This window comes from Corylus avellana, chromosome 6 (genome assembly GCF_965113065.1).
Source record: "Corylus avellana chromosome 6, dhCorAvel1.hap1.2, whole genome shotgun sequence".
NCBI classification, from domain to species: domain Eukaryota; kingdom Viridiplantae; phylum Streptophyta; class Magnoliopsida; order Fagales; family Betulaceae; genus Corylus; species Corylus avellana.
Window position 1 is genome coordinate 2,692,265 of NC_142495.1, and position 14,990 is coordinate 2,707,254.

Below are 14,990 nucleotides of genomic sequence, written 5' to 3' on the forward strand. Positions count from 1 at the left end.
GACTCACGTGTGAAGTAAGCCTCTATCATAAATGAAAATGCAATTATTCTTAAATTTAAGGTCTTCCCTGGTCATGGACAGTACCCATGGCAATGCAGTGGGTCACCTCCCATGGTGTGTGTGTGTGTTTTTTTTAATGGTTGATTAGATGCAGTAGGATTTAAAAAAACCCTAACAAATCGGGTAATGTGAAGGGATTAAATAGTTTGGGGAACATTGCAACTTCTCAAATTTTGGGAGGAACATTCAGGAATCAAAATTTTAGATGAGGGGGGCAAAATATTAGAAAAAAAAAAAAGAAAAAAGAAAAAGAAGGAAGGATTTCTTATTGGGGGGTTCCAATCCATAAAATAATAATAATAATAATAATAAAAGCATTTTGAAAAGCTTTTAGGCTTTTTAAAAATTTCAAGAGGGACTAGGGTAGTTCTAACCCTAGGGGCTACTTACAAATCTAACCGCAGGAAGTCATGACTCATGAGAGTGCGTATTGCACTAGCATCTCTCATCTCAGGTTCAATGTCATTTGGATGTGGCTTATGTCCGATAGAGAGCATACTGTAATTTTTTCAACGGTTCAGATTTAATTACAAGAATTTCATAAGAAAGAGAAAGAAATTAAATTTAGACCGTCGAAAAAAATACAGCACATATACCGTAAATATTTTTTTACAGCACCTAAGCCAAATCAGTGTCATTTATTAATGAATTGTCAATCTCATTATGATGATTAATTCTACATATAATTATATGAATTGGTGACATATAATTCTACATACCCAAAAGAAAAAAGAAAAAAAAAAAAAAAAAAAAAAAAAAAAAAAGTGTGATACCTTTTCACTTGCAGCAACTCCCAATATTTAGTCTAAGATCTCTAGCTAGGATGCAAAAGGCATGGCGAGAATCCTTCAGTAGTAGTATCTCACTCCATTTCAATTTAGATGAAGCCCATACATGCACCTAATTAGTTAGTATATTTGATTTATTTGAAGGATGAGCATAAGAAACATATTACACGGATGGGATTAAAGGACATTAACATAAATTGAAACACGAATAGAAGGATAAAAGTAAATATATTATATCACAGCCGAAGATTCAAGTCAAGCTTATTATGTACATGATGATGATGATCATCTGATGATTGCTCTGCAGGCAACTTGTCCATGCGAAAGCTTCCTGGCCAAATCAAATCCATTGCTTCTTCTAGCATGAACGGTGTCGATGCCATCCCAAATCCTGCATTGGCATCACCAAATCGCGCTACCATGGCAGACCCTTGACTACTCGGCTTGCGAGCGACCGAGTGGGGCTGGACTCCCAGTGATCGAGGCGTGAAGGGAAACCCTGTTGTTGTCATCATCATCTTGTGAGACTGGTACCTTTTTGCAGCTCCTCTTTCTCTTTTGTGCGCGTTTTGGTGACCACCCAATGCTTGTGAACTGAAAAACTTCCTCTTGCAGAAGTTGCAAGAGAAAACCTTGTTACTGGCAGGCTTTGATTGGGAATCAGAGTCTCCAACTGTGAAGGACTCGTTTCTGTTGAGCCCTAAACTCAACCATTCCCCCAAGTTATCGTCTCCCGAACCTATTTCTTCATTTTCACTTGTCTTGGTTTCTGCATCGTGGTTGTTATTTGATATCTTGTTTGCCTCTTCCTCCTCCCTCTGGGAAGTCATAGCAGCAAGGCAACACTTCCAATTTAGCTAGATGGTTAATTAATGAGAATTTTGTGCTGCAGAGGCTTGAATAAGTGGGGTGCTTGCTCTTTAATAGGGATAATCCAAGGAGAAAGAGAGGCATAAAGAGGGAGGGAGGGGCAGTGGATTATTGGGTTTCATCTCAATTATCTTTGGTGCTCCCACCCTTTGATGCATAATTTTTCTGGGGAAAATGCTTATGTCGTCTGATGTTGTTGCTCATATAAAGCTTAGGATTCCCTCATGAGATTTTCTTTCACCTCTCTTGTAAGCATCAACTACAGGATTCTATTTACATTGATATAGAACAGCACTTTAACGTTGACAATGCCACTTATAGTCACAATGAACAAAGAAAGAAAGCAAAATTATCGTTTCACCCCCTTCTTTTTCTTCCATTCTAAAATATATAACATTAACTGCTGACTAGACCAGACAAACTACTTCGAAACCCTTGTGAACTTAATAAATATATCAGTCTAAAATGTGATGGACCCTTTTTCGGGTTATGTAAATTGTATAGCATATGAATTGATGTAGCTTGATTGGATTGACATGACTCCCAACCAAGCACAATACTCTTTATATCCTATTCGCTCCATTCTGCAGTTTTGAAACACCCCCATATATGCTGCTCTGCATATAATGGACCACCCCTTGGATGTGTCATGCTCCTAAATATTGAGCATCATACTAGTTCTGGTAAGGTTGATGTCGTTTAATTGTCTATCTGCCTAGCAAAAGCAGAGAAAAAAATTATTAAGTATTCACTGATTATCTCACTTATGATTAGTCTGCAAGCAAAAGAAAACCTTTGTTTACAATGAGTAATAGATGATAAGCTTCAAGGAAGATAGTGGAGTGAGGGGAGAGGCTGTTATTTGATGTTAATAAAGCAAGTATTTTGAGGACTTCGGGGGGGGGGGGGGGGGCCAGGTTATAGGCAATAATGGTGATAAAAAGTATGCAGCAGAGATGGGGTGTCACCAATTTCAATTGGGTTTCTTTTAAACAAGAGGATCTTTGTGTGTGTCTTCAAGTAGTGGGCTATCAATATGTAGTTTATGTACATACAGTAGGAGGAGTGCATTGAGAAACCACTTGTGCTTATTCTCATAAATCAGAATCTTCATGTTCTAATACAACTTTATTGTTTCAAAAAGACAGAAAAAGAAAAAACAGTTTCCCCACATAGGGTGCTTGATGAAGGCAGCTGTGATGTTGAAGCTTCATTAAGATAATATAATTGTGGTGTTGGATTGATGAGTCAGATCGTGGAAATTAGACTTGTCATGTCAATTGGTATCTCATATATAAGCCAAAAATAGTAGGAATAAAAGTGAAAACTAATAATAGACGGTAGTCGGTTCCGTGGGGACACACAACAAAGATATCAATAATTAACATAGTGTTATGATCTTAAAGGTTAAGGGTTCCGTGAAAACTAATAATTGATCCGAAAGCCCTAAAAATATCGGATACTGATTTGATTAAATACTTGACCTATCATAACACGGAGTTTCTTTCTTCTTTTTCTGCATAAAACACACACATCAAACAAAACTTCAGTTGGACTAAGTTTAAGTGTAACATAGATCTGAACAAATAACTAAGTAACATAGACATGTAGCGTTTAGGCAAAGGCAATGCATATGGAGTCACAATCTTATCTGGGTATCAAGTGAAAAGCATTTGTTGACAAAGATCCAAGCAAGCAACAGTTTGGATGCCAGGTAAGTGCTGATTCGAGGAGGAAGGAATTATGCCTCTCAGCGTGGCATTTTACCATGACAACGCAGTGACGAACGCAAACCTTTCATGGCAATTACTAAAGCTAGTAGGTTTCTTTTAGGAGGATAGGTCTCAAAGTAGTTTCATGTGGTTATATATGGTACACAAGAACTTTTGTTGGACTATTCTGATATATTCTCTAGGTACTTCAATTTGGTGGAATGTCGTAACGTGAGAATATGAGGATCTTTGTTCGTGAGATCAATTTCAAGAAAATGACCCAACACTACCCTTGGCATCCTTGTTCTTTTGGATCTGGTTCCTACAGAAACGGAGAGGAGTAGGTAAGTTCAATCATTTTTAATACGATTTACAAATTTGATACAAACCCAACACCAAATTAACGGATTATAATTGAAAAGTTTGACCTGTTTAATTAAACGGACTGGATTAAGGTTGACCTATATAGTCTTATAGTTATGCTTCGACACAATCCAAACACATTTAGGACTAATAATTTTTTAGACGAATTAAACACAAAATTTGCTGCTAAACTTGAGGAGCCTCATATGTTTAATTAAATAGGAACACGTGAACACAAATTGTCACTCCCATTGAGGAGGTCCCTCTCAAAAATTTTCCTACTTTATTTGGTATTCGAAAAAGCTTTCAGAACTAGCAGATTGATTTCAGCGTACATTATTGAAAAACTACGAGCAAGATTACAGTTTTTAAGGCCCCACAACTATTTCTGAAGCAAAAAACGTCGAACTCTCAATTCCTTCGCACATGGGCTTTTCCAATTGATGATTTGAAGATCGGACCAGGCACATTTTCTGGTTGACTAGAAATCCAACGAGGATTTGAACCAACATGAAACCAGACAGTTCAAACCTTCATGATGCTACGGGCTGCAGAACATGAATGCCTTTTCAAATGAAGACAACAGAAAGTCGATTGATGATGATCTACAACGGCACGCTTGAACATGCATAAATAATCCACGCAACTCTCCAATCTGCTTAATTTTTCAAGAACCAACTTGATCATTTTCAGAGCAGATGTCACGATCCATACCATCCAGGTTGGGTATATGACATATTCTCTACACTATATTCACCCTCAAATTTAACCTCTTTTAAAAAATAAATAAATAAATAAATTATGACATTAAGGTTTTGAAATTAAAATGCATAATGTTTCCCAAAAAGCAACTCATTTTGCATAGGAGGCATCCACATAATAAATAGGGCAAAATTTTCCTTCAGATATGTTTGTCACTGCGATTTAGTTTTTTTAAACCAAAATGGCAAAATATTTATCGTCTAGTCTAGTGGTGCGCTTAATTGCGTTTTCAAATAGCACATTTTGAAGTTGTACTTTTTCAAATCACAAATCTAAATGGACCCTAAATATGAGGTGTCCAAAGTACAAGCAAGTGGCTGAAAACAACTAGGAATAGCTCTGCCAACCAACTCCCGACTCCAAAATTCAGATTGAAAGATATCAACACCATGGAAGACCCATAATTTGTTGTTACGTCCGAATTAAAAGGAGACAGGACACTGGAGCTTAAAGAAGTGAGGGACAGAGTGCCTGGCGGAGCTCTAACACCTGCATGTGCTTGAGAAAAATAGCACTTTAATGTGTCATTAGCGCACAGTGTCGACCCAAATTGAGCCCTGTTTCCACTGTTTCATACCAACAAATCAATCGGCTTCCTATTCATCCAAAGAAATAATAATTGTCATATCAAGCCAGAGCCTAGAATTTCATATTGCCGTCACAACAAAAGATAATTCTTCAAAATAAAGAACGAGATTGCCTGCGGTTGACTGATGTGGAACGTGACCCACCAATTCAACCACATTCTATAGAATTCCTGGGTGTCACCAAGGCCCAAAGGAAATTCCATTACTGTAGAATACCCAACGTAAAATATACAGGGCTCAATATGGTCAAACAAAATAGTAGCCAAGGATAAAAGTCTAGTAAGATATCCGAAAGTCAAGCAAGAACTCATATATATGAGTTCGAAAATGAAAAGCAGGATCTCTTTGTGAGTTTTTAGGAAGAACATGACAGTTTTTAACATAAAACCTATCTAACTAGATAACACTCTAAAATTACTCCCTACACCCCATCAAGACAAGACGCTTGTGGAGTTCCCCAACATGATGTACTTCAAACCCCATATGACATTGCACCAGATGTGCAGATCAAACAGTCCATTCAAGTACCTACAACACAGCAAAATACCAGAATGTTGATCAGCAGAAAAGTTACAATAATTCCCATGACATAGACACTGCTCAAATACAAGTAAAATGGTAAGTTCTCAAGGAAATTACGTATAAAACGTAACATAGGATTGAAGCCAAGTATCCACAAGTATTAAATTTCTAACAATACATTATAAATTGTATTGATAATTCTGAAGATTTCAGCCAACAAATTTGAACAGGAGTTTCCAAGATATTTAGGGAAAAGAATATGATCAACCATTCAACCATTGCATACTGCTCAGCACAACTATGATCTATTATCGAATCCATCACAATCTTATCAAATACACCCCTTCCCCACCTCTTTACTCCCTACCCAAACAGACACTCACTGGTTAAAAGAAAATAAGAACCATCTTAGTACCCCAAATAAAATCTCCCCTCTGATCTGGCTCAACCTATTAAAAATGCAAAATACAATAAATGAGTTCTCACTTTTCATATCTAAAAAATATCTTGAAATACATTACATTTTGTTTCTTGGCAACAGCATTTGCAAAATAACTTTATATTGAAACAGCTTCAAAATCCTTTGCAACTTTAAGAAACACCAATAGATAAACAGTTCAAAAGTATGACCCTGGTAAGATATGCAACTGAATCAAATGATCACATGCTTCATACTGTGAGTGACTTTTTCACTCAAAACTTCCTCATCTCAGTGGTGCTATATGTCTGTGTACTTGGACTACACCCAAATAATGGAGTCAATCTTAAGGGTGTTATCACAATCTAGATAATCAAGTCCGAGGCATCCAAATCCAATGGTTTTGGCAACAAAGAAAAACTCGATTCTAGACCAAAAAAAAAAAAAAAAAAAAAAAAGATCCGGATTATGTAGGCAAAACACTAAAGAAATTCAGAGACATAGTGAAACCACGAATGCTACACAAATTGGCATACCGAGCTTAAACTAATTGTGAAAACTTTACACAAGTAAAATGAATAAATTTTTTAAAAATAGTGATCTCAGAGTAACTACAATTTTCAATAAGAAAACTTGAAGTAGACTTTTAATTTCAAATTTGCTGTGATCATTAGCTTTCGGCAAGCAGTCCCAACCTACCAATCATTCACACGCACTTGTACTATTTTTTTTTTCTTATATATTAATCAATTGTGGCTAAAGATGCAGAGCCTCAAAGTTCTATCGTACCCTAGGAAGAAAAATGCCTTATCAACGAGATTACTTACTTTCGACAATAGTAATGACAGCCACAGAACAAATACCCATCCAGCAAAACAAAGTAAACCATTATGCAAAAAGTAATGCTAGAAATCACACTTTTATCCCACCACCATCCCATTGTAATGCCAATTAGCGTTTGATAAAAAATAAAAATAAAAATTAAGGGCAGGATGAGATAATATTGGAATAAAAGTGTAATTTCTAGTATTACTCTTCCTAAAAAAATTCTCCGCACCACCCAATAATATCCATAATGGGGCATAATAATTATCTGTCATGCATGTCAAATGAACCCCAAATCCAGGATTCAATCTATAGCCACTCAGTACAACAGCCAAACACCACCGGTTCCACTTCTAGCATTAAGAGACAGCATACACACTTTCACGCAAACCCTCAAACCTAAAAATCTCGTAGAATGAGAAAAGAGACATATTTAGCGGAAAAATCAATAAACCGCTAGCACTAATCGTAACAACAAACAACAAAACGTAAAATTAGCAGAAATAGCAGTCAATAATTATACGGCAAAGACTCGCAAAGAAAAAGAGAAAATGAGCGACCGTGGAAATTACGAACCCTGAGACAACTCGCAGAAAGCGCGCACGTTGACAGAAATGTGAGAAGTGAGGCGAGCAGCGGCGAGAGCGTTGTGCATCGGCGTCAGCGATTGAACGCCCCCGAATTCTCCCGCCATAGCCCTTGCAAAACAATATCATTACTTTAATCCATTTCTGATGCTGATTTGGAAAAATCTGAACCGTAGAATTAGAAATCGAGAAGAGAGAGTGTGGTACCTAGGAGTGGTGAAGAGGGGGCGGCGGAACGAAGAAGTTGCAGCCGGAGGGCGGATGAGGCCGCGGAGGGATGATGATGATGCGGAGGAGGAGGAGCGTCGAATTTGGGTCGATCTGACAGTGGAAAGTAGAGACCTTGAAAGCGATCCAGAGCGCAAAGCCATTGTTTCTCTAGGTGAGTGAGTGTGACTGTCGTAATTGTGAGTTCCAGCACTGAGGGTTTAAGCTTTTTTAAGGGATTTGGATTCTTAAACCCTAGTGTCGTACGGATTCTTGCGGCGAAAGAATTGTACAAAGCCCGGCCCAATTCTTTTCTCGTGGGGGAGGGTTCACTTTATATAATATATTCCGTGCGTCGGGGCTTGGTGGGAAATCAATTTGTTGCTTACGCGTCATAAAGTGATACGTTAAGGATTAGGGAGCATGGTGATCAGTGAGTACCCAATATATACTCGAAAATATCGCCAATAATGAGCCGAGTATGTCATATATATTTACTACTTAAAAAGAACCTCGCCGTTTTAGTTTCAGCCGTTGACTTCCTTTTTCGTAGTAAGCAAGCAATTATATATATATTTGAAGTATTTTAAATTTTAAATTATTTAATTATTGCAAAAAAGTGTTGTCAAAAGATAATGTCCCATGGTAAAGTTTGAAGAATTAGGATTATTTTCAATTCATTTAAAATAAATAATATCTAATTAGTTATATTTGAAGAATATTTTTGTTTTCTAAAAAATTATTTTAATATAACTGACTAGATATTATTCAATTCAAATAAACTTAGTATTATCGAATTTGAAAAATATGTGTTTCAAAAGGGATGAGAGGCCATTCTTTTGTTTTTTGTTTTTTTTTTTTTTTACATGTCCGCACAAGAGGAGAGAGAAGAATTCAAACTAGTGACCTCCGTTTTATTAAGTATGGTCCCAGCCGGTTAAACTACTTCTTGGAGACATGAGAGGTCATTCTTAAATGTTTGAAATTAGGGCCGTAAAATTAAATTTTCTCTTAGCAATTGGAATGGCGAGGTTTTAGTCTTATGTCCGCTTAACATGAAGGTTTTTAGTACAGGCCGATAGAAATAGAATGATTGAGATTCGGTGCAATCCAACAGGCAATTGTGAAAAGGGTTTATAAAAACAAGAAATCCTAGTGTCCAACCGCGGGAATGAACAATCAAGAAACTCAACGGTTCATGGCGGCAGATGTTTGAAAAGCCGTTGGCTTTATACTAAATCCCGGTAACACAACCATGTACTCGGCCACCCTTCTCATCACCCCACCGCCACCGCCCACAACCACCACCATTCGCCATTCCCCAACAGTCGACAGACTTGCCTTCCTTATCGACAAGCCCAAATCTATCGACCACCTTCTACAAGTCCACGCCGCCCTCCTCCGCCACGGCCTCCACCAGCACCCCATCTTGAACTTCAAGCTTCAGCGCTCTTACTCCTCTCTCGGTCGACTCGACTATTCTCTCGCCCTCTTTGAACGTACCCACAACCCCAATGTGTTCCTCTGGACCGCCATTGTCCACGGCCACGCACGACGCGGTCTACACGACCAAGCACTCTTCTACTACGTACAAATGCTGGTTCACGGTGTCGAACCCAATTGCTTCACCTTCTCTGCGCTCTTGAAGTCCTGCCCGCTTGAACCGGGAAAGGCACTTCATTCCCAAGCGATCAAACTCGGGTTCGATTCGGATTCGTACGTTAAGACGGGTCTCATCGATATTTATGCTAGAGGGGGCGATGTGATGTCTGCGCAACAGTTGTTTGATGCTATGCCTGAGAAGAGTTTGGTTTCTTTGACGGCAATGATTACTTGTTATGCCAAGCACGGGGAGCTTGCCAAGGCCCTAGTATTGTTCGAAGAGATGGAGGAGAGGGACGTGGTTTGTTGGAATGTGATGATTGATGGGTATACCCAGAGTGGGATGCCAAATGAGGCTTTGCTATTGTTTAGAAAAATGTTGGCAGGGAAAGTAAAGCCTAACGAAGTGACTGTCCTGTCTGTGCTCTCTGCTTGCGGGCAGCTTGGGGCTTTGGAGTCTGGTAGATGGCTTCATTCTTACATTGAGAACAACAGGATTAAGATCAATGTTCATGTGGGTACCGCGTTGGTTGATATGTACAGCAAGTGTGGTAGTTTGGAGGATGCACGGTTGGTTTTTGATAGGATCAAGGACAGGGATGTCGTTGCCTGGAATTCAATGATTGTGGGGTATTCAATGCATGGATTTAGTCGAGATGCTTTGCAGTTGTTTAATGAAATGTGTGGGATTGGACACCGCCCTTCTGATATAACCTTCATCGGCATTTTGGGCGCTTGCGGTCATGCTGGTTTGGTAAGCGAGGGATGGAGTTTTTTCCGTTCAATGAAAGACAAATACGGGATTGAGCCAAAGATTGAACATTATGGGTGTATGGTAAATCTTCTTGGGCGTGCTGGCCATTTAGAAGAAGCATATGCGCTTGTCAAAAACATGGAGACTGAGCCAGATCCTGTCATATGGGGAACTTTGCTTGGGGCCTGTACGCTCCATGGTAACATTGCTTTGGGAGAGGAAATTGCAGAGTTTCTGGTTGGCAAGAACCTTGCCAATTCGGGAACATATATTCTTCTTTCGAACATATACGCAGCCACTGGCAACTGGTATGGTGTAGCAAGGGTGAGGACCTTGATGAAAGACAGTGGGATACAAAAGGAACCTGGCTGTAGCTCAATTGAAGTAAATAATAAGGTACACGAGTTTCTTGCTGGAGATAGGAGACACCCAAAGAGCAAAGAAATCTACATGATGTTAGAGGAGATAAATGGTTGGCTCAAGGCTCACGGTTACACCCCACAGACAGATATCGTGTTACATGACTTGGAGGAGAGACAAAAGGAGCAATCCCTTGAAGTTCATAGCGAGAAGCTGGCTATTTCTTTCGGGCTCATCAGTACTCGTCCGGGGACTACAATCAAGATTGTAAAGAACCTCCGTGTATGTTTGGACTGTCATGCTGTGACCAAGTTGCTTTCAAAGATAACCGGACGTAAGATTGTGATGAGGGACCGCAACCGGTTTCACCACTTTGTGAACGGTTCATGCTCTTGTGGGGATTACTGGTGACTCGGTAATTTATCAATTTCGGCTGCTGAAAGAGGTTCTTCTTCAGAATAACTTCTCTGCAGGCTCTTCTACTACTGTTTATTGGCAGTCAGACTAGTGTAAAATATGAATATCTTCCGACACTAATTGCTATTAAATTCTCCAAATTTCCCTCATTTGTTTGAACATCTAAGAGGTTGGGATTGTTCTTTAGGCTCATCTGTTAATATCAAACTGTAAAATAAAACAAAGTAAACACAATAAAACAGGGAAACAAACAATTTTCCAAACAACAATCCTTGGCAAAAGAAAAGTAAACTAGAAATCATCATGGACTCTATAGATCCAATCCAAACAATTCTGTACATAATCGGTTACAATGCAGTAAATGCCAGTTTGACAATAAAGTACACGAGTTACAAAGGTTATCAAAATAAGTGAGTAAATGCCTGATCTATGGTTAAAACGCATAGCCTACCCAGCCAAAATACAGTTTTCCCCCATCCCCATCTAAATTATCATCTCTACGGCTAAAATTTGAAGATCAACTACATAGCTAATTATCAGTCCTGAAATCATAGGCTTCGCAGACCAGGAAGCGCCCAGAAGCAAACTGGAGAGATTGTAGGGCATACTTTTAAGGCCTTACATTCTGAAATCCAAAACACAAACTGTATTGTTGGCGAAACATGCAGCAATCTTATCACCTTCCTTGTTCCAGCAGACTTCAAATATGCCTCCATTGCCAGTGTACGTCTTAACAATCTTGCCTTCCTTCAAAGACCAGATGTGCATGGATCTATCAAGAGATCCACTTACCAAATACTCACCATTTGGGCTAAATGCAACGGAATATACTGGATCCCTGGAGTTCCAATTTAAAGCACTAGTAAGATTCAAAATCATCTCAGCAGTTAATGTTACCATCTAATAACATCAAGGACAGAGTAGCAAAGGTGGTACCTGTGTCCGTTCAAGCTGTACAGAAGTTTCCCAAGTTCCACATCCCATAGCTTCACAGTTGAGTCAAATGATGCACTGTGTAGAAACATAACCAACAGAATGTTTTAAATTTTAAACTAGTAAGATGTGAATGAAGAGTACAGTATATCCTACAGAGCTTCATATGTCTGTGTGTTGCAGGTTTGTCAGCATTATGCACATCAACATTTATTTAGATCGTGACACTGAAAAACCTTAGTTTGTCCTAATAAAAAATAATTTATTTTTGCACCACATAAGCAGCTTCCCCAGCCAAACTCCAGCAACAGCCAAAAAATGAAGAGGGGGAGGAAAAACAATGACCAGCACATCATACACTAATGCAAGAAAATATTCCATCACTACATTCTACATATAGGTGATTGACGACCGACCAATCCATAACTTTTAAAGTGTACGTTAACCCTGACCAGTATTGAAGACCAAAAGGCAATGGAAGCAATTACAAAACAATGGTGACTTCAACTCCCAATGCACTCCAACTCTTAATTGTATTGTATGAAACCCTCATTAAGTTCAATACATTTATATATACGAAGATGTCAAATTTAGCAATACAAGATTAGTCAATGATACTAAAGATTAGCGTAACAACACTTCATATTCAATTGAGTTCCACAGCAGACAGCAATTAATTAATAATTCTGTGTCACTATGCAAAACTTTCATTACAAAAACACATTTTCTAGAACAGTGTGAAATCAAAATGAAAAGCATTTTTCGACAAGGAATAAGAAGTCAGATGATCAACTAACAACAGTGATTATAGAAGTATCAAATAGAAGAGTATCTAGATAACTAACACAGATGCATATAAATAAATGAAGACTGGTGAAACTTAAATTTATTAAAGCAGCAGCATATACCTAGCCAATACTAACTGCTGGTTAGGGTTGCTCGTCCCTGGTCCAGTGGGGCTCCATCTGATGGTATATATCTCCTGCAAAACAATTATTCAATGCTGCTAAGATCAATCCAATAAGAGCAGAAGTGCATAAGCTGAGATTCACTCAAACACAATGAGATTGAGAAAGAGACAAAATCTCAGTAGTACCTTAGCATGCTCCCTTAAATCATGAACAAACTTATCCTGCTTCATACTCCATATCTGCACCATAAAACAGAAAACCCAACAGAACAATATATGTCTCATTACCAAGAAGCAAGATGAGCGAAGAAAAATTATGAAACTGTATGAAACAGATCTGATTAACTTGAAGATTGACATGCGAATTGAAAATAGTACATAGATACATACAAATACATAGGCACACACTCAATTAATGCCAAGAGCAAACATCTATGTCAAAACATAAGATGCAAATCAATTTACTAAAAGGAAGGGGTACCATAAACAACCTTTGCAGTGATATCATCAGAGCAGGAGGCCAATAAAGAACCTGTCGGATCCCATTTGACACAGTTAACTTCACCCTGAAATTGCCACAAATTCATGATTAGCAATTAAAACTGCAGAATGGCAACATTTCACAAGTCAATGCCCTTATTTTGGTCTAATGCTTTGCAAACATTCAACAGCAAACCAAAGTCAACAGATTTAGCTACAATAAGCCAATTCCAGTAACTAATAACAATCATGTTCCAACCCAACTGGGGTAATTTAGGTCTGCTACTTGATTAATCTAAGAGTGAATTCAAATATCTTGAGTAGACAGAAACATTCCTGGAGGTAGCACTGGCAATTCCCAAGTAAAAATGCTCCTTCAATCCTAAAGTTGGGCATGAATACGAAAACATAGAAGCAATACTTAAAGAAGCAATCCAAGCCAGACCCAATTCTAAACAAATCCAAAAAATATAATAATAATAACAATAATAAGGTGAGCAAATTTGACCCAGTTAAAAAAGGGTCAGGTCCAAGCTTGAATCTAAGCTACCTTCAACCCCCAAATTAACCAGCCATACTTGAAGCAACTGTTCACAAAAGAAAATTGATATGATAACAGGTGTTCTGCAGGAGAGGAACTGAATTTTATGCAGTATGATGATAATAATGAGCAGTATGATCCAAGAACATACCTGATGACCAGCAAAAGTTTTGATAGGGCGGTTTTCTCCAATCTTGCAAACATATATCATATTGTCTGTGGAACTTGTTGCAAATGAAACATTGTTGCGCCAATCAACATCAAGTGTTGGACCTATACGATACAAATATTGAAGTTTAAACCCTAATCACAAGACAGACACTACGTTTTTAACATTTAATCAAATAAGGCACCTGAATGAAATTCAAATTGTTGTTTCCACTCTTCTGCCTTTGCATCCCAAACAATTGCAGTTTTATCACAGCTACCGGTAAGAAGATAATCACCCTTCTTGTTCCACTTTAGAGAGAATATGGGTCCTTTATGTTTGCTTAGAGTACTCCTTAATTCACCTAGACAAAGATAACAACAATAATCGGTACACACAAATTTTTGCGAAGTAACAAAGATTCGCATATAATCCTGATTCCAACTACATGTGTAAATATATCAAGCACCACTTGGAAGATATCAAACTGACCAATACACTTTCTTAAATATTTGGCCTAGTACATACATGCAGATATTTTTTAGATAAGTACATGAGGATATTATAGACCTTAGGTTATGTATCTATATACATATGTATATTTCCTTCACATGAGAAAAAACCAAAAGGACAAGAAACTTAAAAAGAAAAAGAAAAAGGGGGGGTGGGGGCCGAGGGGAGGGGGATCGATTGGTCAATGTACCCCAATAACAAAAATATCCTTAATAAAAGTAAAAACAAAAAATTATAAATAAATAAAACAACACACACCATAGGGTGGCTGAACCACCCCACCCCCCATAAACTCATAAGGGGGTTGCTTGGCACCCACATCCCTTGGGGTGGTAAAACAACCACCCCATTTTTTTGGGGGGTAAATATATTTAAACCCACTTGAAACTTAACCCCACAAATTGACAAGTGTGACATCAAATTACCATTTTGAGTAAAAAAAGGACACTCCGTTAGCTGATCCAATTATATTGAATGAAAAAGTGGATTTGTGCAAGCCTTTTTGACCAGAAACTTCCTAAAATGCCCCTTTTAAAAAAAAACAAAAATCAAATTTAATCATAAAAAATAAAAAATAAAAATTTAAAAAAGAAAATGGGCAACAGTCTTCTGCACGCTGACACCACCCAAG

At 38.1% G+C, this 14,990-nt stretch overlaps 4 protein-coding genes across 6 annotated transcripts in view; 1 reads left to right on the top strand and 3 right to left on the bottom strand.

Annotated features, from left to right (window-relative positions):
- Window positions 1–957: 957 nt before the first annotated feature.
- LOC132188510 (zinc finger protein 7) lies at window positions 958–1,969 on the bottom strand. The gene has a single exon (XM_059602990.2). The coding sequence runs from the start codon at window positions 1,676–1,678 to the stop codon at window positions 1,085–1,087; it is 594 nt and encodes a 197-aa protein (XP_059458973.2). The 5' UTR covers window positions 1,679–1,969; the 3' UTR covers window positions 958–1,084.
- A 3,610-nt stretch (window positions 1,970–5,579) lies between these two features.
- On the bottom strand, window positions 5,580–7,997 carry LOC132187377 (uncharacterized). 2 transcript variants are annotated; one of them, XM_059601671.2, is made up of 3 exons: window positions 7,702–7,997; window positions 7,484–7,605; window positions 5,580–5,670 (listed from the first exon to the last, which is right to left on the bottom strand). In XM_059601671.2, the coding sequence occupies exons 1-3, from the start codon at window positions 7,863–7,865 to the stop codon at window positions 5,663–5,665; spliced, it is 294 nt and encodes a 97-aa protein (XP_059457654.1). In that variant the 5' UTR covers window positions 7,866–7,997; the 3' UTR covers window positions 5,580–5,662. The 2 variants fall into 2 exon arrangements, with proteins under 2 accessions (XP_059457654.1, XP_088373876.1); XM_088517750.1 differs by lacking the exon at window positions 5,580–5,670 and having other exon boundaries at window positions 7,476–7,605.
- Window positions 7,998–8,732: 735 nt separating this feature from the next.
- LOC132187013 (Tetratricopeptide repeat (TPR)-like superfamily protein) lies at window positions 8,733–10,974 on the top strand. Its single transcript, XM_059601167.2, has one exon. The coding sequence runs from the start codon at window positions 8,957–8,959 to the stop codon at window positions 10,826–10,828; it is 1,872 nt and encodes a 623-aa protein (XP_059457150.1). The 5' UTR covers window positions 8,733–8,956; the 3' UTR covers window positions 10,829–10,974.
- Window positions 10,975–11,121: 147 nt separating this feature from the next.
- The window catches only part of HOS15 (WD-40 repeat family protein), a 10,631-nt gene continuing 6,762 nt past the window's right edge, over window positions 11,122–14,990 (bottom strand). For both annotated transcript variants that reach the window (XM_059600635.2, XM_059600636.2), the window contains exons 8-14: window positions 14,052–14,210; window positions 13,850–13,971; window positions 13,169–13,243; window positions 12,864–12,917; window positions 12,676–12,749; window positions 11,771–11,845; window positions 11,122–11,672 (exon numbers count right to left, since the gene is read on the bottom strand). In XM_059600635.2, coding sequence (XP_059456618.1) covers window positions 11,453–11,672; window positions 11,771–11,845; window positions 12,676–12,749; window positions 12,864–12,917; window positions 13,169–13,243; window positions 13,850–13,971; window positions 14,052–14,210 — 779 coding nt within the window. In that variant the 3' untranslated portion in view covers window positions 11,122–11,452. The remainder of the gene's footprint in view (window positions 11,673–11,770; window positions 11,846–12,675; window positions 12,750–12,863; window positions 12,918–13,168; window positions 13,244–13,849; window positions 13,972–14,051; window positions 14,211–14,990) is intronic.

What these genes read in the sequence shown, in the direction of transcription:
- LOC132188510 (XM_059602990.2), bottom strand. Translation starts at nt 1,678, where the DNA reads ATGACTTCCCAGAGGGAGGAGGAAGAGGCAAACAAGATATCAAATAAC.
- LOC132187013 (XM_059601167.2), top strand. Translation starts at nt 8,957, where the DNA reads ATGTACTCGGCCACCCTTCTCATCACCCCACCGCCACCGCCCACAACC.
- LOC132187377 (XM_059601671.2), bottom strand. Translation starts at nt 7,865, where the DNA reads ATGGCTTTGCGCTCTGGATCGCTTTCAAGGTCTCTACTTTCCACTGTC. An exon ending in CCCCTCTTCACCACTCCTAG is followed by an intron (nt 7,606 to 7,701) that starts GTACCACACTCT and finishes TTGTTTTGCAAG; the next exon opens with GGCTATGGCGGGAGAATTCG.